Source organism: Alexandromys fortis, unplaced genomic scaffold (assembly GCF_014885135.2).
Source record: "Alexandromys fortis isolate MF-2015 unplaced genomic scaffold, M_Fortis_MF-2015_v1.1 scaffold_145, whole genome shotgun sequence".
In the NCBI taxonomy this organism is placed as follows: domain Eukaryota; kingdom Metazoa; phylum Chordata; class Mammalia; order Rodentia; family Cricetidae; genus Alexandromys; species Alexandromys fortis.
This window is the reverse complement of record NW_026068049.1, coordinates 2825379-2850187: the sequence shown is the minus strand read 5'-3', so window position 1 is coordinate 2850187 and position 24809 is coordinate 2825379. Positions and strand designations below refer to the sequence as shown.

Here is a 24809-nt window from a genome sequence, read left to right as displayed (position 1 = left end):
TCTTCAAAAACCAAAAGAATCATCTTGGGAAAGAGTAATGAATTTTACTAGAAGAAACAAAAGACCACATAAACATGAAGTCATGCCATGTTCAATGACTAAAAACTCCGTATGAGAGGCAGCTCTAGAGGTGGCCTCAGTCCACCATCACCCTCTGTCCCACCATCCAAAATTACAAACTTTAGTTTACCTAACATAAATTTAGCAATGGAAAGGCAAATCAGGGTAACTTCACAAAGTAACCTCAGGGCTGGTGAGATGACTCAGTGGGTAAAGGCACCAACCACCAAGCCTGACAACCTAAATTTAGCTCTCACACACAGTTGGAGGCTAGAACTGACTCTACTGTGACAAGTGAGTAACAGGCATCAAGGCACAGGGAAGGAACATAAAAGATAGAATATGAACAACCTGACTGGAAGACAAGGTGACACTACATACAGCTGGAGCATGAATATGAAGAGTTCTTAAGAGTCATAAAGACTAAGAACGTGGTGAAAAGGTTGACGATACAAGGCTCTGAAATATACTACAAAGAATGTGGGACATTTTCACAATGCAAGAGATCAGCATGTGCAGTATAACAAGCTTACAGCAAGTAGGTACAACTGACAATGAATGAATGTTCCCTGAGTTAATGACAGAACAAAGTTTGGAAGGTTCAGAAAATATTCAAAATACTAAGAATCTTGAAAATTCATTAGCTTCAGATGACACCCAAATTCCTGACTTGAACAACTCTCAGATGGCGCTGCCATTCACTAAGCAACAGTCTCAAAAGAAGGATGTCTTTCTTCTTTATGATCTCCTGTATTTAAGTGGATAATTCTTTTTTTTTTACTTACTAGTTTTCTTTTTATTTAAATTTTTTTCACTTTATTATTTAAGGTAGATAATTCTTTTTTTTAATATTTATTTATTTATTATGTATACAATTTTATGTCTGTGTGTATGTCTGCAGGCCAGAAGAGGGCACCAGACCCCATTACAGATGGTTGTGAGCCACCATTTGGTTGCTGGGAATTGAACTCATGACCTTTGGAAGAGCAGGCAATGCTCTTAACCTCTGAGCCATCTCTCCAGCCCCTGGATAATTCTTAAATACAGAATTACCCAATAATAAAGCTCCACTTCAAACTTCAGTCAACTCTAGCTTTTGTCTGCACTACTTGTGTCTTGACTGAATTCTTTCAACAGAGATCACAGGGACTAGGGAGCTAAAGAAAAATCCAAGGCAAGATCCTGGTACATATTTTAGTGTTCCCATCAAGTTGCAACTGAATTTCTTCTTTTTCCTTCTTCATCATCATAGTTACGTCATAGACTTCCCTACTAGGGTTGAGACCATGGGATTCCCTGATCTGTTATACTTACAGGTTTCCTCAATGTATACACTTCTCTTAGCTACAGAATCTCACTTTCTTGTTTTCAGGACTATATGTCTGAGGTCACTCAATCTTGGTCCACTTGCACTTCTGTTACCTGCTATATACATATAATCAAACTTAGACGCCTTTTTCAAAATGGAGTGGCTTATACTCATAAAATTTTGGGTGTCCCTACTACCATGAGTTTCCTATCAGATTAAAGCACTTAGTTTTATTTTTTTTTTGGGGGGGGGGGTGTTCCAAGACAGGGTTTCTCAGTAGCTATGAAGCCAGTACTGGAACTCACTCTATACACCATGCTGGCTTCGAACTCACAGAGATCCACCTGCCTCTGTCTCCTGATTGCTGGGATTAAAGGTGTGTGCCACCACCACCCAGCCAGATTAAAGCACTAACACCAGACACAAACAGTAGGTTCTTCTGATTTTAAGTCATATATTTTCCTTTTGTTGTTGTTTTTTGAGACAGGGTCTCTCTGTGTAACAGTCTTGACTGTACTGGAACTCACTCTATAAACCAGGCTGGTCTTGAACTCAGAGACCCACCTGCCTCTGCCTTCTGAGTTCTGGGAATAAAGGTATATGCCACCATCATCCAGCTAATTTTTCATAATATACTAGCTTAAGGGGCCCTTGTGGACATAAGCCTTCAATACACTGTAGCCAGGATAAGCAACTATTTCTTTTTACATTTTCTCCATAACTCTCCAGAGTATTATAGGGGGAAAAATCATACCATATCTGAGAGGGGCAATCATACCTTCACTATGTACAAAAATTATAAAGGTAAAACTTGATTCCCACCAGTTAGGAGCAACTCCAGAATAGGATAATACATGCTACATCTGATTCTTACATTTAGAAGCAAATAAGACAATGCCCCAGTTGTTCACTTTATTTTGGTAAGGCTCAAAAAAAAAAAAAAAAAAAGGATGTCTTCTTTATGATCTCCTGTATTTAAGTGGATAATTCTTCAGTTGCTATTGATTCCTCCGAGATGTATCCTTCATAATTTGGATACATTTGAACCCAAAGCCTTGACAGAAGTTAACTTGACTGAGAAACTTTGATACCTCCTTTGTGATTTACTGCTGGAGAGATATGTCAATGTAAATGTTTCCTGCTCTTCAGTTTAGTTCCTAGCACCCAAATCAGGTGGGGCTATCAATTATCAGCTCCCCAGGGATCTGACTCCCTCATCTGACCTCTGTGGGGACTTCATACACACACACATGTACACATAAATAAAAGTGAAATTTAAGTTGGGCAGTGGTGGCTCTGGCCTTTGGTCTCAGAACTCAAAAGGCAGAAGCAGGCCAGCCTGATCTACAGAGTGAGTTCGAGGACAGCCATGGCTACACAGAGAAATCTTGCCTCAAAAAACAGTAAATTAAATAAATAAGTGAAATTTAAATTTTCAAAAAAAAAAAAATCACCCAGAATTATACGGTATAAGCAAACAATTTAAGTTAGATAGTAGAGAAATACAACCAATAACCAACAATTACTAACTACTGAAAACCTACTACTGTTTTAGAAAACCTTAAGAAGCACATTCCCAAGAAATCTCCAGTCCTTTGAAGGCTAAATTCTTTTCCAAGACAGATTTTTCTTACTCAGTCTGCCCTTGGCATTAGAACATAATTACAAATACTACCAGTGAGATCTGAGATCACTATTAATAACCTACAGAAGATAGTAAATTCTGTTTCTATAACCAGCACCTACAAGAAGAAGAAAATTTAGGACAAAGGAGGTTAATATATAAGACAGGGAGAGACTATGGGAATGAAGGGCATACAGAACTTCTCGTAGCTATACTGGTTAATAAGATCTTCCACTGACTCTCTGTAAGGGGACACACACTGATACATCAATGTTAAAACTGTAAGCATTCAGATCACTGAAGAGAAAGTGTCCAAATACTTAGTAGTGTACTACTAAGACTTCTTGTCCTCAATGTGACATGATGCTAGAGGGTTTACTGCCCTCAGGATCAAAAGACTCTCAGAAGACAGCCCCTGATGCAGCCCCTGAATGAGGTGGCCTCCAACAAAATAATCACAACAAATGGGATGAAGCCTCAGGTAAACCTAGAAGTCTCAGTTCCTCTGCAGTGGTCAAACTCCATATATCTGGGTGTGACCTTGACTGCTGTTCAAGGTCTAAGATAGCAAATCTCTATACTCTTCTATGCCTCACTTCAGCCAGAAGTAGCCAGATCAAGATGATTCACATCTCCACAGTTATTCTGAGGTCTCGGATCCTTTATTCCTATTACTACTATTAGAGTGTGTGTGCACACACGCATGATGTCATGGAGGTCAGGGACAACTTCCATGAGTCGGTTCTCTCTTTTTCCCCCGGCAGAGGTAGGGTCTCTCTTGTTACTGACAGGCTGGCTGGTCTGCCCACAACTTTCCAGGCAATTCCCCTACCTCCACGTCCCATTTTCCCTGATACAAGCAACCTAATCCATTTAAAAAAAAAAAACATGGGTTCAAGGATCAAACCCAGGTTGTCAGCTTCTACAAGAAGCACTTCTAACCACTACACCATCTCACTAGCCTGGGTCTCACCTCTTGAGGAAAGATTGTAGCTAGTTAGATATTAGCAAGTTTAGATGTCACTAAGGATTGACCATTCCCTCATAATCAGCAGCCTATACAGCCAAGTACTAAACTGCAGTACTACAATTACTGGTCAAATAAATGGAATCTGAAACAGCAGTGGTCCTTGGTGAAAATAGAAGATGATAAAACTAAGTACTGAGATTACTACCTCAATGAAGGCTTTCAAGTTATATATAAGGGCACACCATTGTCCCTTCCTCAGTCAATCCATTACAGCATTAAGGAGGCAGAGTCAGGTAAATCTCTGTGAGTTCAAGTCTAGACTGGGCTACATAGTGAATTCAAGGTCAACCAGAGCTACAAAGTGAGACCTAATCTCAAATACAATAGTCAATTTAACCAAGCTTGGTGGCAAGCCTTTAAATCCTGGAAATAGGGAGTGAGGCAGGGGCAGGCAGATTTGTGATTTCAAGGCCACCAGGGCTACATAGCAAAACCCCGTCTCAAAATAAAAGGGGGGGGGGTGGCAGCTGTTAATCACTTGAACTCGAAAATACTCCTTGGGAAAGCTGTCTGCTATAGAAATTTTAGAGATGGTATAAAGTCTGCCTAAAATATGGATGGATACATACTCTCCTTGGACACTGTTCATTCTCATCCACTGCTACAATGGTCTCTTGCATCAATGTCCAAGGTCACCCCTTCCAAGTGTGCTATACCTTCTACTCTAATAAATTCTGTATACCTTTTACACACACACAAAGAGGAAGAGGGGTGGAAACATATCAAAAGAAAATATGCCACAAAAAATATTTGCAAAGATATATCTAATAAATCTTATAGAAAAGCAACAAAAAACAAAACAAAAAAATGGAAGACTTGTGGGACAAGTCTAAGACACCACCTCGAAGTGCAACCCAACTGAAAACTATTATCTATGGTTTAAAAAAAAAAAGGAAAGACAGGCTGGTAGATACATGCATACAAACATAAACAAACACAAAGATACACTTACACACACACAGCATTACTGTACAGCAGGCTACCAATCAATAGTAAAATCTATTACAGATGTATCTGTACCTGTGCTTTTCTAAATGTCAAGGATAGCTTTAAAGTATTTTCATTTCAAACTATATATCCATTTGACATACAGAAGTAATACTGTGAAGCAAAAGCAAGAAATTAAACTGAAAATACTTACCTTAACGAAATTATCAGGGAACATCCCTCTTCTCCCATTTAGTTCTCCTTCCAACCATCCTTCTTCCTGTAGTTTTTTCACATTTCTGATGATTTCCCCAACTCGAATACTTAATTCATCATCATGTACAGCATCATAGTCATACTCCACCATATAGTCAACTAAAAAAGGAGAAAAAAATGTCTAAAATCCAATTTACAAAATTACTATAAACCGTATTAACAATCTTTCGGCTATAGAATCTGTGTAACAACAACTAATACTGCAAAGATAAAGGCTTGTCACACCACAGGAAAGTCCTTAATCATCTAAACATAGAATATAGTACATTACTGTAGAATAATCTTTTTTGTACACTGTGAAGATTTGTCACTTGGACTGGTCTAATAAAAAGCTCAACAGCCAATAGCTAGGCAGGATTTTCAGGGCGGAGAGGACACTGGGAAGAAGGGCAGAGATGCAGCCAAATGGAGAGGAAGCAAGACAGTCAGTATAGAGTAAAGGTGATAAAGCCACAAGACAAAAAAAAAAAAAAAAAAAAAAAGACTGATAAAAATGGTTTAAGTTGTATAAGGCAAAAGACTTGGGAATGATGGCAACAATCACAGGAGTTTAGAAACAATCCATCCACAAAACCCCTGGTGAGAACCCAAACCTGTGAATATCCTCACTGTAGTCTCACTGAGACACTAGCTCTTATAGACCAGACTGCCCTTGAACTCATGGAGATCTGCCTGCCTCTGCCTCCTGAATGCTGGGATTAAAAACATGTACCACCACCGCCCCACTACCACCCACTTAAAGTTCAATTTTAAAAAGCAGAACAGATTCCTTATACAAGATGGCAGATTACCAGCAATAGCCATATTTTCTTCCACCTACAACCTTAAGAAAAAATAAACATTCAACAAAAAATATTAAAAAGGAACACTCCAAAACAACAGCAGCCACCACTAGCCCTCCAATTTCTTACAGATCCTTAATTTTATTTAGATAGTCTGAAACCCTGAGCTTTACAAAGTTTCTCACAGGCCAGGTTAGATCTTGACTAGTCTCTATCTGCGTTTCTCAAGCACGAAGTCTAACCGAGTCATCTGGGAAATCTTGCTTAAAAGAGGACTGATTAAAGCTCGTGTATCAAGCTGTTGGTAAGAGAAAAAAGTTTAGAGATAATTTATTCATAATCATTCTAATTCTGCCCAATCACACTCAGGATTCTGACTTTCCTTTTCATTTGGCTTAAAAAGCAAAAACACAGGTAGGAGTATAGCTCAGTTGTAGTGTCTGGTTATTATGCAGGAGGTTCTGGTTCAATCACAAACACACAAAAACACAAGGGCCAGGCACAGTGATATGCGCCTATAAATCCACCACCCAGAACAGTGAGGCAAGAGGAATACGACCTTGAGGCCAGTCTGGACAATAAAGTGAAAGCTCTCTAAATACAACAAGTGAAAGTCTCTAAACACATACAAGTAACACCCAAAATTGCTCCAGTCTGAGAAAAAAAAAGATATGATTAAAGCAGAAAAGACAGGAATCTGAGCAAATTTATCAAGCTGCTACCCTAACCAAGCCCAATTTTATCTGCAACACCCCAGATTTGTTATGCGATTCATGTCAATTTCTTTGTTTGGTTTTTGTTTTTCTCAAAAAACAACATTTCATTGTGTAACAGCTCGGGCTGTCCTGGAACTTGCTTTGTAGACCAGGTTGGCTTCAAACAAACTCACAGCGATTAAAGGCATGAGCCACCACCACCCAGTGAAGTCATTTTTTATTTAGTTTGTAAATGAGTCTTAGACAGAATTTCTACTAGAGGTAAAGACAAGGCAGAGAGCACGCATAACTGATAAAACCAGGAAAAAGCTTAAAGAATTTAGGAGGCTGTAACTGAGATAGCAGACTGCTCTGCTTAAGGCCAGAAAGGCCAGGAAGATGAAAAGTAGGATGGAGAATAAGAACACTGTCAGTCACAATACTTCAGGAAGACAAAATGAAGGCCACCTCACATATCTCTTCCCCCAAAAGACACAGATGTTGTGAGCTACAGTTGAAAGAGCAGCAAAATTTAGATTTCATCTTATGCCCACTGAAAAACTGAAATTTTAATTTTATGATCACAGACTACTATCCTCCATCACCTTTTACAGCTACACTAATACTCCAGTAACAGTGTACTGTAACTGAAAGGATCAAAAGATGCATATCCTATCTGAGTATTTAAAGATACTCAAAGACAAGCAAGGAGATAAACTAAGACTCTAAAGGAATCTGAACCCTTAGAAACCTACAGCTTGAATAATCATTAAACAATTTACAAGTCCAAACCAGGTAAAACAAAGCCTCAAACTAAAGACCATGGTGCTATTTCTAGGCATATATATATATATATATATATATATATTTGTAACACTATAAAACACAAAAGTGAATAGTATTGTTTAATGTTACTGTATCTCATTAAATTCAACAAAATTAGGTATTATATCCATGTGAAAATATTAAAAGTCACAGTATCATCCCAAAAGCCCCTTTTATCAGTTACTGATCGCTAAATATAGAAATGAGATAAGTAGCCGGGCGCACACCTTTAATCCCAGCACTCGGGAGGCAGAGACAGGCGGATCTTTGGGAGTTCGAGGCCAGCCTGGTCTACAAGAGCTAGTTCCGAGATGGTCACCAAAGCTACAGAGAAACCCTGTCTCGAAAATAAAAAAAGAAAAGAAATGAGATAAGTATATCTAGTATTCTTCTATTTGTTTGTATGTGTCTGTCTGTCTGTCTGTCTGTTTTTCAAGCAGGATCACACACTGCAGCTCAGACTGTCCTGAAACTATGCAACCCTGGCAGTCCTCAAACTCCCAGCAATCCTGAGTGCTAGGATTAAAAACATGATCCACAACGCCTACTTTCTAGTTGTGCATTTATTTCTTTATTTAGATACAGGGTCCTATTCATTTGAGGTGAGCCTCCACCTTCAGTACTGGGGTTGCAAGCAGGAGACAAGTGTTGGGATTCCAGGTGTGCCCCATCACAACCTTAGGGTTTATCTAGTGTTATGGATTGAACTCAGGTTTCTGTGAATTGGTTACTCTTCTGGTGCTGTGACTAAACATCTTCAAAGGCATCAATAAGACTCAGTAAGCAACATTAGAGAAAACATGGCAAGGCAGCTCATGTCACAGTACACAGGACACAGACAGGAAGATGCCAGGAACAAGACACAGTTAAGGACCTACCCCAGCCCTACTTCCTTCAACCAAGCCTCACCTCTTAGTTTCAACATGCTCTACCGGCTCAGGTCATGTGGGGACAGTTCAGACTCAAACTCTTAATACCTTTCTCTTCCTGTTTCAAGTAGTGTGTAAAGATGTACATAATGTGTATACTCTGATCACATTTCTCAGAAGGAAATTTCATCAGATTTTTTCATAGTATTCTATTCTTTCTAATATTATAAACTAATGACATACCCACAAAAAAACTCAAAAAGTTACTTTGATCTTACAAAGACTAATTGCTTATAGTGATAACTATAAGCAAAGACATTTTCATATGCATATAATCAATTCCTTCTCCCAAAATAACACTCAAAACCCATACTAGGAAAAAGCAAGTTGGAACAGTCACAAAGTTTCTACATTCCTTGTGTGTTTAGGGTTTTTGTTTCCTTTTGCTTACACCTCCCACTATCACCACCCCACCCCCGCCCCACTCACCCCACCCTCATACACACAGGGTCTTGCTTTGTAACTGAAGCTGAACTCAAATTTACAGCAATCTCAACTCAACCTCCTCAGTACTGAGATTACAGGTATGGATGCCAAATCTAGCTCTTAATTTCTCAATTTCAATACTAGAAAAGTGTTAATTTTCCAAATCAAACCAAATCATACTAATATAAATATTCACTGAAATTGTACAGAACTCAGAAAAAAAATAGAAAGATAAAACCTAATGAATATATAAAGAACCTGTAGTAGTTTGATTAAGAACGGCTCCGAGAGGTTCACAGGTTTGAATGCTTAGTCACTGGGGACTATCACTACTTAGAAGGATTAGGAAGTGTTGCCTTGTTGGAATAGGTGTGGTCTTGTTGGACAAAGCAGGTCTATGGAGGGGGGCTTTGACATTTCAAAAGCCCAATCCAGGCCCAGTGACTCTCTTCCTGTAGCTTGTGGATTCAGATGTAGAAATAACTTTCAACTTCACCACCACCACGTCTACCTGCACATTGCCAGGTTCCCCACAAAGACAATAATGGAATAAATCTCTGAAACTCTAAGCAAGTCACAATTAAATTCTTTCTTGTATAAGAGTTGTCATGGTTATGGCAGCTCTTCTCAGGAACAGAACACTAAGACAGAAGCAATGTGCAAAGCAGTATATTCCTTAAAAGTATCTTGAAAGGAGTTTCTCAAACACCTGGACAATGTATGGTATCCATCCACAATTTCTAGGAGAGTTAAGTTTGTTTGGATTGTTTCTGTTTTGAGAAAGGACTCATTTGGTTGCTCAGCATGGTCTCCTAGGTTTTCAGAGTATCTGGTATTCATAAGTTTCAGATTGCCATTGTGGTTAGCTAAGCTTCTTTATTTGCATATAACAAGGTAGTTGTTACAATCTTACTTTCTTTGCTTAACTCAACATTTTCCCCTTTCCTAAAATTTTTTAAATGTTTGAGAAGACATGCTTTTAAATCAAATCAATGCAAGTCTGAGCTTGACTCCCCTGCATCCTGACTCTAACCTCGGGTAAGCAACAATTTCTATACTTTTGTTTGTTTTCTGAGACAGGGTTTCTCTGTAGTTTTGGAGCCTGCCCTGGAACTAGTTCTTGTAGAAGATGCTGATCTGGAACTCAGATCTGTCTGCCTCTGCCTCCAGGGTGCTGGGATTAAAGACATGCACCACCACTGCCTGGTTACCAATCTCTATACTGCTAAGGACTGAGGGCATCAATCTTTTTGCTACAATACTTTTGTGGAGATTAAAATTTCAATGCAATACCTAATATGGTAAGTATATGCCAAATGAATAACTGGCAAAACATCACCTAAAGAGAGAAAAGTTAACTTAGCAAACAGGAACTTGCTATAAAAGTTCACTCATTTGCTAAGTAGATTTTAAAAACAAAAATAAGTTATACAGATAATGCAAACACCTCTAACACAAGATGTATGGATCATTAAAATTTCTGAAACAATCAATTAAATCTCTGTGTATTTCTAGGCATCCTCCAAAAATTTGATTTCCAATCAATTTAGTTTTCATATGTAATAGAACATGTACAATCAATCATGTTCCATTTTCATTCAGCAAATCTTACCTGGTTATTCCCTTAAAAAAACCACTTGGTCTAAGCACACTTAGGATATATCTAAGAAAAAATAAAGCTCTCTGAAACTCCTGAGGTTTACATTCTTACAGTACTGCTTGGATGAGTGAGAAATAAAGATGAAGTAGGCTAGGGATATAATTCAGTGGGGTTCAATCCTCAGCACCAAGAAAGAAAGGTAAGGAGACAATAAAAGAAATTCCAAAAACAAGTTACAATCTGGAAAAATGTAAGAAATAGGACAGTATAAGATCAAGAATGTCTACAACCTGTAACCCAAATAGCTCCCAAGGAAAGAACAAGCTGGTCTACTCTACAGCACTGAGAGTTCAAGCAGTGAAGAGGTCTGGCTAGGTCCAAGCCTTGGCCTTGAATTAACTGCCATGGTATTGTTTTCCAAACTACAAGAGTAACAAGACCAGCAAAATGGCTCAATGGGCATGTATGTGTCTGCCACAAAGTCTGATGACCTGAGTCCAATCCCTAAGACCCATGCCCTGCAGGAAAGAATCAACTTCAGCAAACTGTCCACTAAACTTCACACATACACTGCGGAACCTACATACTCCCACACACGCACACATACAAAATAAATATAAAAAACTTTTTCAAAGATTAATAACAGTACTCAAAAATGATAGACTTGTAAGAATTAAATAATCCTTAGAAAAGAGCTTTAAAATGTACCCGAAGCAAAAATACCTAATAATCACTAAACGTTAACACCAATCCAAAACACATTCTTCCCACTGAGCATCTAGAACAAGCATTTTGTCCACTTTTTTTTTCCAAACAGTTTCATGTAGCCCAGACTGGCAGTGAATTCTTTACACAGGCAAGAATGACCTCCTGCCTTCGCCTACTATGAACTGGGATTACAGGTACACACTATCTTATTTATACAGTGGGAGGAGACTGGAACCTTCTAGCAACTTAGCTACATCCTTTAGTCCCTTAGTCACCATTTTTTTTTGCATGCTTCTGTTTGCAATGATATAGGCAAAGGTTTCAAAACATATTTGATGAATTTAACCAAAGCATTTACTAATGGGATAATAGCTATCATTACGCTCAGAAAAAAATTAGTATACTATGAATGGTTAAAAAGAACTAGCGCATAGTAAAAATTAAAAAAAAAACAGATGATGGACTTGTGAAGTACAAACTGCTATCTAACTGGAAAATTCCATGAAAAAAAGTGGTAGAATTGGGTCATACCTGTAACCTTGGCACTTGGGAGGCTAAGGAAGAACTACAGAAAGCTGGAGGCCAGCCTGAACTACAAAGTGAGTTCTAGGCCATCCTAAGCAACAGTATAAGAACCTATCTCAAAAAAAAAAAAAGAAAGAAAAGAAAAGAAAAGAAAAGAAAAGAAAAGAAAAATACATACATACCATGAAGACATAGGCTCTTTTCTCAAAACAATCCCACCACAAAAGTCCACAAAACATTTTGCATATTTAAATCTGATGGACCTGGACAAGTCAGATGTCTCAACGGATAAAAAAAAGCTTGCTTCAAAAGCACAGTGACCTGAGTTCACATGTATCTGTGACCTGATGACAAACGTACCATACATGAGCACATGTGTACCCATGATCACACACAAAATAAGCAAACAAACGAAACAAAAACATGGTGGACTATAAAATGCTTCCCCATGCATTTTTTTAGAACATTATTACATTCCTATAAACTAAATTACTTCCTTCTGAGGTCTTCACTAGCATCATCCAGTAGTTACTGAAATATTTCTCTTGGGTCTTCCTTTCTTTCAAGAGAGGTCTGGCCTGGACTTTGTGAAACGGCTAAACTAAACTCAAATGCACAGTCTTCCTGCCTTATCTCCTGAGTGCTGGGACTGCAGAGTGAGTGCACTACCATGGTTCTATGATGCCAGGCAAGGTGACACACGGTTTGAAACCTCAGTGCTAGGGGCTGTTCTCCACACGAGTGGAGCTCTGTGAGTTTGAGACCAGCCTGATCTCCATAGTAAATTCCAGGTAAGATCCTTTCTCAGGTAGGCACAGGTAGGTAGGTGGGTGGGTAGGTAGGTAGGTAGGTAGTAGGTGGGTAGGTGCGGCTTCCTGCCCAGGTTGGTGGTGATGCACATGGTAATCCTAACATCTGAGAGGCAGAAGCAGGAACATGATATGTTAAGGCCAACCTGGGCTATACTACACAGACAGTTCTGGGACAGACTGGGGAAGGAGGAAAAAAATTATACTCTAACATATTACCAAATAGAGTACTATTAAAATCAAACCACAATTATAAACAGCAATCTAGATGTTGTTTAAGAGCTTTAAATGTACTATTATTAAGCTTCTTAAGCTGTGATCACAACCTCACAGAGTCTTATAATTGAATGTGCATATTGAAAAATACCTGGCAACAGCAAGGTCTATAAACACAATGGTCAAAGATTAATTCAAAAATCAAATAAAATGAATCTAGCACATTTCTAGTGAGCCTGGGTTCTGAACACATAACATGCTCATGTTGCACTACACATGCCCCTATGCCAGGCAATGCTAACTAACACTACCTAAACAGACTCAAGACTGTTATTTTTATGAACTGCAGGGTTTACTACTGTACAAGGTTTTTGTCCCTTATAGATGAAACAGAAAACAAAAGACTATTTACCTACTATCACTCCTCAGTGCATGAGTATCAACAAAGTATACCATTGAATTGAACTGGATTAGAATGTTCGACCTGAAGAACTTTTCTGGAAATGTTAACTTGCATTTCATTTAAAAAAAAAAAAAAAAAAGTAAAGAAACCTCAAATGCATTTTGGCTTTGGATTAGGAAAAAATTTACAACAATTTCTGTCATGGCTCTAAACACTCTTCTGCCATTTTATACTACATATCTACATGAAGTGATCTCCCAGCACTGAAAATTACAAGATAAGTATCAGTCAGGCACAATGGTTCATACCTGTAATTCCAGCACTCAGGAGGCAAAGGCCAGATGACTATTACAAAATCAAAGTCAACTCAATCTACAAAGCCATTTCCAAGCAAACCAGGGTTATAGCAAGAAATGACTTATAACAAAACAAAACAAACAAAAATAGCAACTACCAATGAACTGTAAATCTGAAGATGTTCTACATCATGCAGTATTTAAAATACTGCCAAGATTTAACTCATGTACATAGGACCTGAAGAAGTGGTTCAGCAGTTAGGATCACTGGCTCCAATTCTAGCGTCCACATGGTGGCTCACAACTCTTCAACTTCAGTTGCAGGGGATCTGACACCTCCTGGCTCCTTAGGCACCAAGTATACACATAATGCATAGACATGCCTGTAGGCAAACACTAACACATAGAAATAAAGCAAATATTTAAAAAGCACAATTATCTCATTAGTATGTAAACTTACTTTCACCTTTAATAAATGGTAAAGTTATATATACCAAAGAACTACTTTTTGGAGGGGAGTGGGGGAGTGTTCTGAGACAGGATCTCATTATATCCTGGAACTCTCTCAGTAGACCAGTCTGGCTTCCAGCTCAAAGCGCCACTGCCTCTGCCCCTCTCCCCCAAAAGTTGGGATTACAAGCATCACATGCTTGTGCTCAAAGAAATATGTTAAAATAAATTTCTTTTTGATTATTCCCATTAGTGCTTGATTTATTTATATGTTGACTAATTTTATGCCAATTTGACACAAGCTAGAGTCATGTGAGATGAGAGGAGGAAACTCCAGTTGAGAAAATACCTCCGTAAGATTAGGCTACAGGCAATCCTAGAGGACATTTTCTTCATTCATGATTAATGTGAGAGGGCCAACACCACCTCGAATAGGGTCACCCCTGGGCTGGTGGTCCTGGGTTCTATAGGAAAGCAGGCTGAGCAAGACGTAGTAAGACAGTAAGCAGCACTTCTCCATGGCCTCTACATTAATTAGCTCCTGACTTTTGGTTCCTGCCCTGTTTGAGTTCCTATCTCGACTTCCTCCAATGAACTATCTGTGGAAGTGTAACAACGTGGTTTTGGTTATGGTATTTCATCACAGCAATAGTAACCCTAATAAAATTTGTATGGCCATTTTATATACATGTACACATCTGGAGTCATATAAAAATTTCTCAGGAGGACAGAAATGCCAATGAAAAAAACTTAAACCCTATCCTAATACCCATGATTGCAAGAAACTTATTTAGAACACAGGATGAAATAAGCCTGAAGGCTACTGTATTTAATTTCCATGAGAAAGTACACTTAAGTATAATAAATCAGCACCAGTTAAATATCTAACAAAAAATAATGCTTCAGAAATATTTTTATACACACTCCCATAAGGTTCACAAAAACCTACAAACTTCACATTCTAAAAAATGCACACTAGGTTGCCCAGTCGTCTCTGCCTAATAAGTGGGTTCTCAACCCTCATCAAAGCTGATCTCTGCAGCATATGCAGACCACTGCAGAAAACCACAACTGGTCAAATTATGGAGAATTTGACCATGCCCAGTTCCAACAGATGTATATCAATGATGAAACTAAGAAAACAACAATGGTTTAGGCAGACATGCTGGTACAAGCCTTTAAGCCCAGCACTCTGCCAAGCAGGTCTCTGGGAGTTCAAGATCAGCAGGGTCTGCGGTCTATGTGCGTTCCAGGGTAAGCAGACTGACATAATGAAACCATCTCGAAGGGAAGAAAGGATGAAAGAAAAAAAGAGGGGGGAGTTTAATTAGTGCTGAGTAAAAAGGGATTCTCATTTTATATGGTGACTACACAAACAAATCTGCACACTAGGCAGCAAGGCAAAACACGCAACCAGAATTCAATCTCCTACAGCAGAAAAGGAATTTTAATTAATGCCTACTCCAAAACTTGGGTCTTAGGAGAACATTTTTGGTGGTATGTTTGTATGTTTGTGCTTGTGCATATAGAGGCCAGGATCAATGTCAGTATTCTCCCTCATTTGCGTTCAATCTCTTTTTTGTTATTGTTGTTACATTTATTAATATGGAGGGGGTTGTTTTTTAGTGACAAGGTTTCTGTGTAACTCCAGCTGTCCTGGAGCTCAACTTTGTAGACCAACTGACCTCAACTCCAGAGATCTGCCTGCCTGTGACTCCTGAGTGCTAGCTAGTATTTAAAGGTGTGTGCCACCACATCTGGCTTATATTTATTTAGTATAGAGATGGGGTGAAGACGAGGGCTCCAGCGTGCCTGTGAAGTCAGAGGACAACCTGCAAAGTCATGTGCTCTCCTTCCATCATGTGGGTCCTGGCACTGAACTTAGGTCATTTACTTACTGTGCCATCTCACAGGTACTCCACCTTATTTTCGGAGACAGGGTCTTTCAGTGAACCTGGAATTCCACCAATTCTGCTGGGCACAGGGATGCTTTACCAGTGCCAGGATTACAGGTGCACTGGTTTGGTTTGGTTTGTTTTTTTAACACAAGAGTGGAGATCCAACTCGTGCGTTTGCTTTGCAAGTACTTCATTGAGCCATCTCCTCCAGCTTTCTTCCTTTGTTTATTTTGTTTCTGAGATAGGAAAGGTCTTGGGTCCAAACTGACTTTGAACACTTGCAGCCAAGGAAAGATGATGACCTTCAATTCCTCAATCCTTTCCCTGCCTTTACCTCCTGAGTGCTGGGATTACAGAGGTACACAAGAAAACACATTCTTAAATAAACTGAAAGCTGCTTCAACACAATGAGAAATTCTGCGCACACGACAAGTATTTGAATGACCATAGTAGCAAAGCACTTCCTTAGAGTGTGCTGAAGCCCTGGGTTCAACTCCTAAAACATGGGGCAGGAATGACACTATAAATATTTCATTAAAAAAAAAAGTAAAGTTATCCAAATTAAAATTACAAATATAGAAACTTCTATATTTAAAATTGAAAATGTTCTGTACTTAGCAATTACAGTAATTTTGAGTATGACACTCTTACAGCTCATATTCAGTCTACAGATTGGAAATATTTCTGGTATCATCTTTATTGGGGTACCAATAGGTCATCAATATCCATAAGATAGTCTTACTACTTCAAATTTAAAAGGTCTCTCAAAAGGATCACCTCAAGCAAAGGCTTGCTTATTTCAGAAGATGTGATGCTAGAGAAGATTTTAAAAGTACCTTGCTTACTGTTGCTACAGTCTGAATCTTGAATGCCCCTAAGACTCTTGTTTTGAAGGCCTAGTCTCCCACCATGACCCTATTAGGTGGTGAAAACTTCAGAAGTGGAGCCTTATGGAAGGAAGTTAGGTTTATTACATGTCCTCTAGGTCACCTCTTCCTGTCTCTCCTTTATGTTTTCCAACCATTATGGTCTTAGTTAAGTTTCTATTGCTATAATAAACACTATGACCAAAATGGGTTTATTTGGTTATTACAGTCCACAATAAAAGAAAGTCAGAGCAAGAATTCAAGGCAGAAACCTAGAGACAGAAATTAAGCAGAGGCCATGGAAGATCACTGCTTACAGTTTTGATCTCTATGGCTTGCCAGGTCTTTTTCTACATAACAGAGGACCACCAGCCAAGGGGTGGCACTGCTCACACTGGGCCAAGCCATCTCAAATTAATCATTAATCAAGAAAATGCACCACAGCCTTGCCTACAGGCAAGCTGATGAAAGCATTTTCTTGATTGAGGGTGTCTTTTGCAAGACGACCCTAGCCTGTGTCAAGCTGACAAAAAATAATAATAATCAGCACAGTCATGAAGAAACAGACTTCCAGCCCCACAGGAACAGTCAAGAGACTATCAACTAAAATTCGGTATTGTTAGCTACAGTAAGCCTTTCCTCCTAAGTTGATTATCTCAGGGGTTTCTTGTCACAGCAAAGGAAACAATCACATCTGCCAAGCACTTGCTTTATCAACGATCAAACTAATGAGATGAATAAATCCTACTTCCTCCCAATACAAAATTTCTTATTATAGCCTTTATTCTTCTCATTACATTTTAACATTTTTTATACTAGAAACCAGCCCTAACCCCTTAAACCACCACAATCCCTGGTTTAGGTTTCTAATGAGGTTCCATGTTGTTTCATTCCTACTATTACAACCTATTTCTAGTACAACACTAATAAACCATACGAAAAAAATGTATAACATCAGAATAACAGGAAGAGACAGGAACATTCTTATCAGAATCCAGAGGTTGTGGGAGGTTTTTTTTTTTTTTTTAAGAAAAGAAAACAATAAAACTAATCTCTTGGCAGCAGCTTCTTTCCTTTCATTCTTTTTTAGGTGGTCCTAACAAATTCACAGCCCACCAAAGCTAGGTTAAGTACTTTAACTCTGAGTACATTCCCAGTCCCCACATCATTCTGGTAAATTGGTGGCAACTGTGAGTTATTATGATGAAACTTGGTATGTTTCTACCTGAAATCACTAGGGATTAAATGCTCCACAGTCAATCCCTTGGAAAAAAAAGTTACCTGGACTCTGAATCATCTTGAATAACCTAAAATACACCCCATATGGTATCTGGCACGTTCAGACAGCTTGTGTTCAGAAGTTTGAGGTCATCCTAGGAAACATAATAGGACCCGGTTTCCAAAGGGGAATAGGACGGAAAGCAGGTACATCAAATCACTAGGAGCAAGTAAGAGGGGATGCCAGACCGTGACAAAGGAAGTCTCGGCATTTTGATAAGCAGAGAATCCCTTTAAAACCCAAAGCTATTCATGATCACTATATAAACATTTAATCAGTAATGTTGACTAATAAAATCTTAAGACATATACTGTGCAGTATAACATCTATAGCTGAGAGGCGTAAGCATCCTATCAGTGATACTTTTGGGCTCATCTGAAACAATTTCATTCAGTAATCAGGCTCCTGTTCCTAAAAAAGAGACAGAGATAAAAAAAAAAATACCTTGTATTTCTCAGAAAAATACTGGACCTAGCCAGGTGGCGGTGGTGCACACCTTTGATCCCAGACTAAGGGAGGCAGAAGCAGGTAGATCTCTGAGTTCAAGGACAGCCTGGTCTACAGAGTGAGTTCCAGAACAGGCAAGGTTACTCAAAAAGAAATGAAATTTATCTTTCCCCCCACACCACCTAGAAAGACTTCCTGCCTGCCTATTTATTTGCATCAAATCTATATAGCAGATACTAATTTTATTAATCAAAGGGTTCAAACTTTTAAAAGCTTTAATAATCTGATCATGAACACAACATACTCTAAGGAGTAGACAAACTGTTGTGATTCATTTTCATGCTCTGAAACTACGTGGTAAATCACAAGGTACCAACTTACAAAAACCTGTACGAATGAGTGTTATTTACAAAAAAAATCACTCACTAAAGAAGTACATTTATCTTCTAAACCACTGTAAATTTCTATTAAAACAACTCAGTCAAGCAAAATGTCATCCCGTAATCCCACCCCTCAGGATGATGAAGCAGGATGGTCACTGTGAGTTCGATGCAAGTCTGATCTACACAGTGAGTTCTAGGTCAGCCAGAGCTAGAGTGGAAATCTGGTCTCAAAAACTAAAGAAGTAAATTATGATTGGTGTGTTTTATACACACATAAAACACTCTCAAAACTAATTTTATATTTAATTTTGATGCTGTAAAATAGCATCAATTGTCTGTCCCACAGAGGAGCCATCTGGCTGCCTTGAACAAGGTAAAGTGCATGCTTGCTGCCACCACAAAACCTTCAAGTTTTTGAAAAAACAAAGTATCTCTGTACTTCTTCCAATCACAAATTTCTGAAACAATCTTGCTATGCAGCAGAAGCTCCCCTGGAATTCATGATCACCTCCTACACCCACTCCCAAGTAGGTGAGAAAACAGGTGCCTATCACCAGCCTTGACTGCTTAACCCTGAAATTATGAGTGTAGAAGATAAGGCGTCTGTCTGTACACAGAGGCTAGAGAGATGGCTCAGCAGTTAAGAGCACTTGCTAAGCAATCGTGAGGCCCAAAGTTTAGATCCTAGCATGCATAAAGCAAACTGGGGCCACCACAAGCACCCTTGGCTCCCAAGGAGGCAGAGACAGGAGAATTGCTGAGGTTTACTACTACTGTCTTTAATCCTAGTCAGAAAAACATGTTCCCTAGGGTTCAGAGAAAGACCTTGCCTCAAAGGAATTGGTCTGGGATCCACACTTGCACACAGGTACATGCAGCCCCCTTACACACAGCTTATAGGCACTAGAGTGTACACACGCACAGACACACAGACATACACACAAGTAATTTGTACATAAATCATTATGTATTCATTTTCTATCTGACAGTAAAAAACTCAATTACTTTCATGGGCATAAACTTTATTGTGGCAGTCAGATACAACAGTAAAACAAATTAAGATTTAAAAAAATTTATCTAAAATTAAGAGAAACTTAAGTCTTAAGTATCTACTTACCTTTCAATGTGTGTATATGTGTGTGTGCGTGTGTGTGTGTATATATATATATGTATATATATTCATTTTTGTCTTACTTCACTCCAAAATGCATATCTATTTTTGAGGGGAGCGAGAGCATTTAAGAGCACTGACTGCTCTAACAAAGGTCCTGAGTTCAATTGCTCACAACCATCTAGAACTGTAGTGCCATGGACTCTGAAGCCCTCTTCTGTTGTACAGATGTACATGCAAATAAAATACATAATTTTTTTAAAAAGTATTGCCTTTTTTTATTCCCTAAATGTATTGCCTTTCTTAATTCCCTACAACCTTTTCTTCCTAATTCCTTCACACAGGCACCTTAAAAGTAGACAGGCATTTCACCCTTCATTTAGTGTAGAAGCTAAAAACATTAACATAACAGAAAACTTAAATGTCTCTAGTAGTAGAAATCCTTAAGTTTTTCTCAACAGTTAAACATTTCAAACGAATAAGTTTCTCACAAATTATCTAATATTGAAAAACCATTTTTGTCAAGTTATACTATACAAAATTCAATTTGTGTTAACACAAAATCACCTTACTGATCCTTGAAAGACAATATTCTGTTTTTAACAACTATCAAACTACTCCCAAATTAGAACTGCAGAAATCTTTTGAAAACACTAGTTAGCATTATTAGCTCATTTTCTCCTAATAACCTGTGATTGGTGCTTCTCACCAATTTCTAGATCAGGAAACTCACACACAGACAAGCTAATTAACTTTCTAAGTAGCAAAGCTTGTTGGTCAGACTAGGAAGTCCTTACCCAGAACCCTTTTCCCCTCTTTCAGCCAGGAAGGCCTTGAATAAGCTTTGTAAACAAAGCTGGCCTTAAATTCAATACCTGCTTCTACTTCCAAAGCAGTGTAGGTCTAGGTAGGCTTCAGAAACTCTTAGCTACTAGCCATGTGCATCCCTTAAGTTTCCTTGTTCATCTCAAAACAAGCCTATAATTCGGGTTCTTAGAGAAGCTAAATAAGAAGGAGAACCCAAAGAAAATCATATAGGCATCCTCCTGAATATTAACCTTCATCAGGCGATGAAAGGAGACAGAGACAGACACCCACAATGGAGCACCGGACTGAAATCTCAAGGTCCAAATCAGGAGCAGAAGGAGAGAGAGCACTAGCAAGGAACTCAGGACCGCGAGGGGTGCACCCACACACTGAGACAATGGGGATGTTCTATCGGGAACTCACCAAGGCCAGCTGGCCTGGGTCTGAAAAAGCCTGGGTTAAAACCGGTATCGCTGAACATAGTGGACAATGAGGACTACTGAGACCTCAAGAACAATGGCAATGGGTTTTTGATCCTACTGTACCTATTGGTTTCGTGGGAGCCTAGGCAGTTTCGTGGATGCTCACCTTACTAGACCTGGATGGAGGTGGGTGGTCCTTGGACTTCCCGCAGGGCAGGGAACCCTGATTGCTCTTTGGGCTGACGAGGGGGGGGGACTTGATTGGGGGAGGGGGAGGGAAAGGGGAGGCGGCAGTGGGGAAGAGACAGAAATCTTAAATAAATAAATAAATAAATAAATAAATAAATAAATAAATAAATGAAAAAAAAGAAATTAGATAAAACATTTGAGTATTTTAGGCTGCATCTTTAAGTGTGTAACTGTCATGGGGTGGGGGTTGCCCTCAGAAACCAGAAGAGGCTATCAGATGCCTTGTATGTCAGTGGCAATCATAAGCCACCCAATAAGAATGAAAGAATCAAATCAGAGTCCTTTGAAAGAGCAGAGAGAATTCGAGAGCTGTGCCATGAATTACAAGAAATACAGACAACCAGGTAGCTGTGACAGCTAAAACCTATAATCCCAGCAACCAGGTGGCTGAGGCAGGAGGATCACTCTAAAATCAAAGCCAGGGAGCACAGGGTGAGGAAATGAGACCTTGTCTTAAAAATGCAAGAATAGGAACAATGGCAGGTAACTGAACAAATAATATATTAAAGGAAACTCTTTTACATGAACTTGCAGATTTCAATAACTGCACAACCAACAAATTTTAAGTACACATTCATCTGCAAAAGATTCAAAAATACTATACGGAAAAACAATGACAAACACCCAAAATAACAGACCTTAAAAGCACATATTGACAATATGGTAAACAACTTTCCCAAGATACTCTAACAACTCACCTAAACAGACCAAAGCAAGTCACAAAGAAAGGGCCTGTGGACAATAAATATAGGTATTACATTGTATAATACTGTTCATTTACTTTTCTTAAGAAAATACTTTAGCTGGGTATAATGGCTCATGCCTTTAATCCCAGCACTTGTAAGGCAGGTGGATCTCTGAGTTCAAGGCCAGTCTGGTCTACAAAATGAGTTCCAGGGCAGCCAGAACTACACTGTAAGAACCTGTCTTGTAAAAAAAAAAGAAAAGACAACGACGACCTTATATTCAAGTTATGGGGCCACTGATTTCCACTATGACAAATGACAAATTTATTTCCACAGTTTGAAAAAACCCAGTGAGAAAGGGGAAGGTGAAAGTAGATACTGATCACAAGTGCAATACTGTCCATCCAACAACAGGAGAGAGTGCACTTAAAACAACTGCAGACTGCAAAGGAGTAAGTCTGTTCTTCAGCACAGGGCCCTACAGTCTACACAAGAGTCAAGGTGGGCCGGGCAGTGGTGGCACTCGCCTTTAATCCCAGCACTTGGAGATGCAGAGGCAGAGGCAGGAAGGTCTGTCAGTTTGAGACCAACCTACTCTACAAGAGCTATTTCGAGAGCAAGCTCCAAAGCTGCAGAGAAACCCTGTCTCGAAAAACCAAAAGGATGCAAGGTGGTTAAAGGGCTCGCAGCAAGTCAAAGTCACAAAATGATTATTCTAGAGCATCAAAAGATGTTTAATTACATTCTACATCCTGATTTAAGACAGATAAGAATTGTATACTTCGTTTTAGCTTTTCATCCAAATCAGTTAAGCTAGCTTTTGATGCTTAAATAAGCCTGCAATTACCCTGTAAACTCAGCTAATCAAGTGGAAAGGAATCCATTTGAAGGTCCCCAGCAGCAAATGCTTGGCTCCTGGGTTAAGGAGCACTTGGTATAGAAAAGAGACACAAAGAAGGAGGGAAGCAGAGAGAGCATAAAATTAGAAAGTCTAAGAAAACAGAAAGGCAGTGTCTGTAAACACTAGCTAAATTCGTCTCCCACGGAACAAAGTGTGGGCACAGGGTGCCACATCAGCACGACTCCGGTTTTGGTCGTGCTTCTAAATCCTCCGTTTGTTTCATGAATTATTGATTTCAGCAATGGTTGAAGCAGCACCAAGTTTCAACTGAATAAGAGATATAACCTCTTCCTGATTTATACCACAAAACCAAATTCGGGTTTCACAACTTAACACACACTTGCCTTATGGTGACACAGATCTGATTTTAAAAAGAAAAAAAAAAATACCCTATCTTTAATTGTCTTTAATAGCCTTTTTTAAAACTATTTCTGTTAATTCGTAGTCATCTGAGGGAGTCAGTGCCTAGCCCAGGCAAAACTTTGTTATCAAAAGAGAACTGTTACAGCACTTAACAAAACTCCTTTTCACAGAGCCCTGCAACACACTCAAGGCTTCTCTAAGGCCAAAAGAAAACCCCAGGACGACCCAGAAAACAACCTTGTGGGCCCTGTACTTTTTCTCCCCGGCGAGGAGGAAGTCCCGCTCCAAACAGGAAACTGCTCCCCCAGAGGTTCGGCTGGGAATTCTCGAAGACCGAACCCCCAAGACAGCCCTCAGGTGGAAATTCGACGGACTGCTAAATTCCAGCACACCTGACCGGGGAGACTGCCAGGAAAACACTTCCCAAACTACCCACGGAAGGGGAAGGAAGAGGAGGCACAAATCACTGCCAACGCCAGCCAACGGCAAATGGCAGACAACTATTTTCTGCGCTTCCAGCTCTCGACGACAAAATGTCTGTGTGGGCATAATGGACGTGGGGGGTGTGAGAGCTTTCTTTTTTCTTTCTTTCTTTTTTAAAAACCCAATGTGTGCCCAGCCTCAGAGGAGCAAGAGTTGCCAGCGCCACTTTGTCAAGTTCGCGATCGCCCTCCCCCATCGAAGCCGGAGGCTCCCGGAGGGAGCGGGGCGGCCAGTCACGGGTTCGAGCCCCGCTGTCCCGCAAAGAACCGCCGAGGGGGAGCGTCCGACCCGTCCCGCCCCGACCCGCGTACGAGCCCCGCGGCCGGTCGGCGCGACGATGCTTACCCATGCTGCGGCTCTGGCGGGGAGAGCGCGGCCCGGCGCGCGGCCTCTCCTGTGCACCGGCTCAGGCGCGGCGGGGAGGCGCCTCCATCCGCCCGCGAGCGCGCTCCGCCGCTCCTCACGCCGCTCCTCCGCCGCGGTCCCCGGCAGGCGGGAGCGAGCGGCGTCCGCGCGTGCGCACGCGGCGCCCTCCGCCGCGGTTCCCGGTCGCTTCCGCTCGCCTCAGCGGCACCGGCCGGCCCGCCCCGCACCCACTCTCTCAGAGGCCGAGCGCGCCCCGCTCGAGACCCGGGTGCGATGCACAAGCCGGTGCGCCGAGCGTTGGGACCCGGCTGGGGCGAAATCTCGCGAGAATGTTCTGGGATTTTTTTTCCGGCCACGCCCCCTGAGGCCCCTGCGCGCCACCCCGGCTCCCGCAGCTGGTGCCAGGTGCGGTGACGTCACGGCGGGGGCGCGCGCCGCCCTCCTCCAGGTGCGGCGAGCTGCGGGCGCGCGGGGTCTGCGTGGGGCGCGCGACAGCCGGCGGGCGTGGGGTACCAGACGGGTACCGACGGGGTTCCGCGAAGTGAGCCTGGGTTGCCCCGCTCTCTTTCATCCAAAGACGTAGCTTGTGGGAGATCTAAGAGGGGAAAACTAGGGGAGCGAACGCTTTGATTTCGAAGTTCAAGGCAGGCCCGGCAAA

General features: G+C 40.4%; 1 protein-coding gene across 1 annotated transcript in view; it reads right to left on the bottom strand.

Moving 5' to 3' along the window:
* The window catches only part of Cd2ap (CD2 associated protein), a 75059-nt gene extending 50638 nt beyond the window's left edge, over positions 1 to 24421 (bottom strand). The window contains exons 1-2 of the mRNA XM_050119333.1: positions 24131 to 24421; positions 5165 to 5325 (exon numbers count right to left, since the gene is read on the bottom strand). Coding sequence (XP_049975290.1) covers positions 5165 to 5325; positions 24131 to 24134 — 165 coding nt within the window. The 5' untranslated portion in view covers positions 24135 to 24421. The remainder of the gene's footprint in view (positions 1 to 5164; positions 5326 to 24130) is intronic.
* Positions 24422 to 24809: the final 388 nt, after the last annotated feature.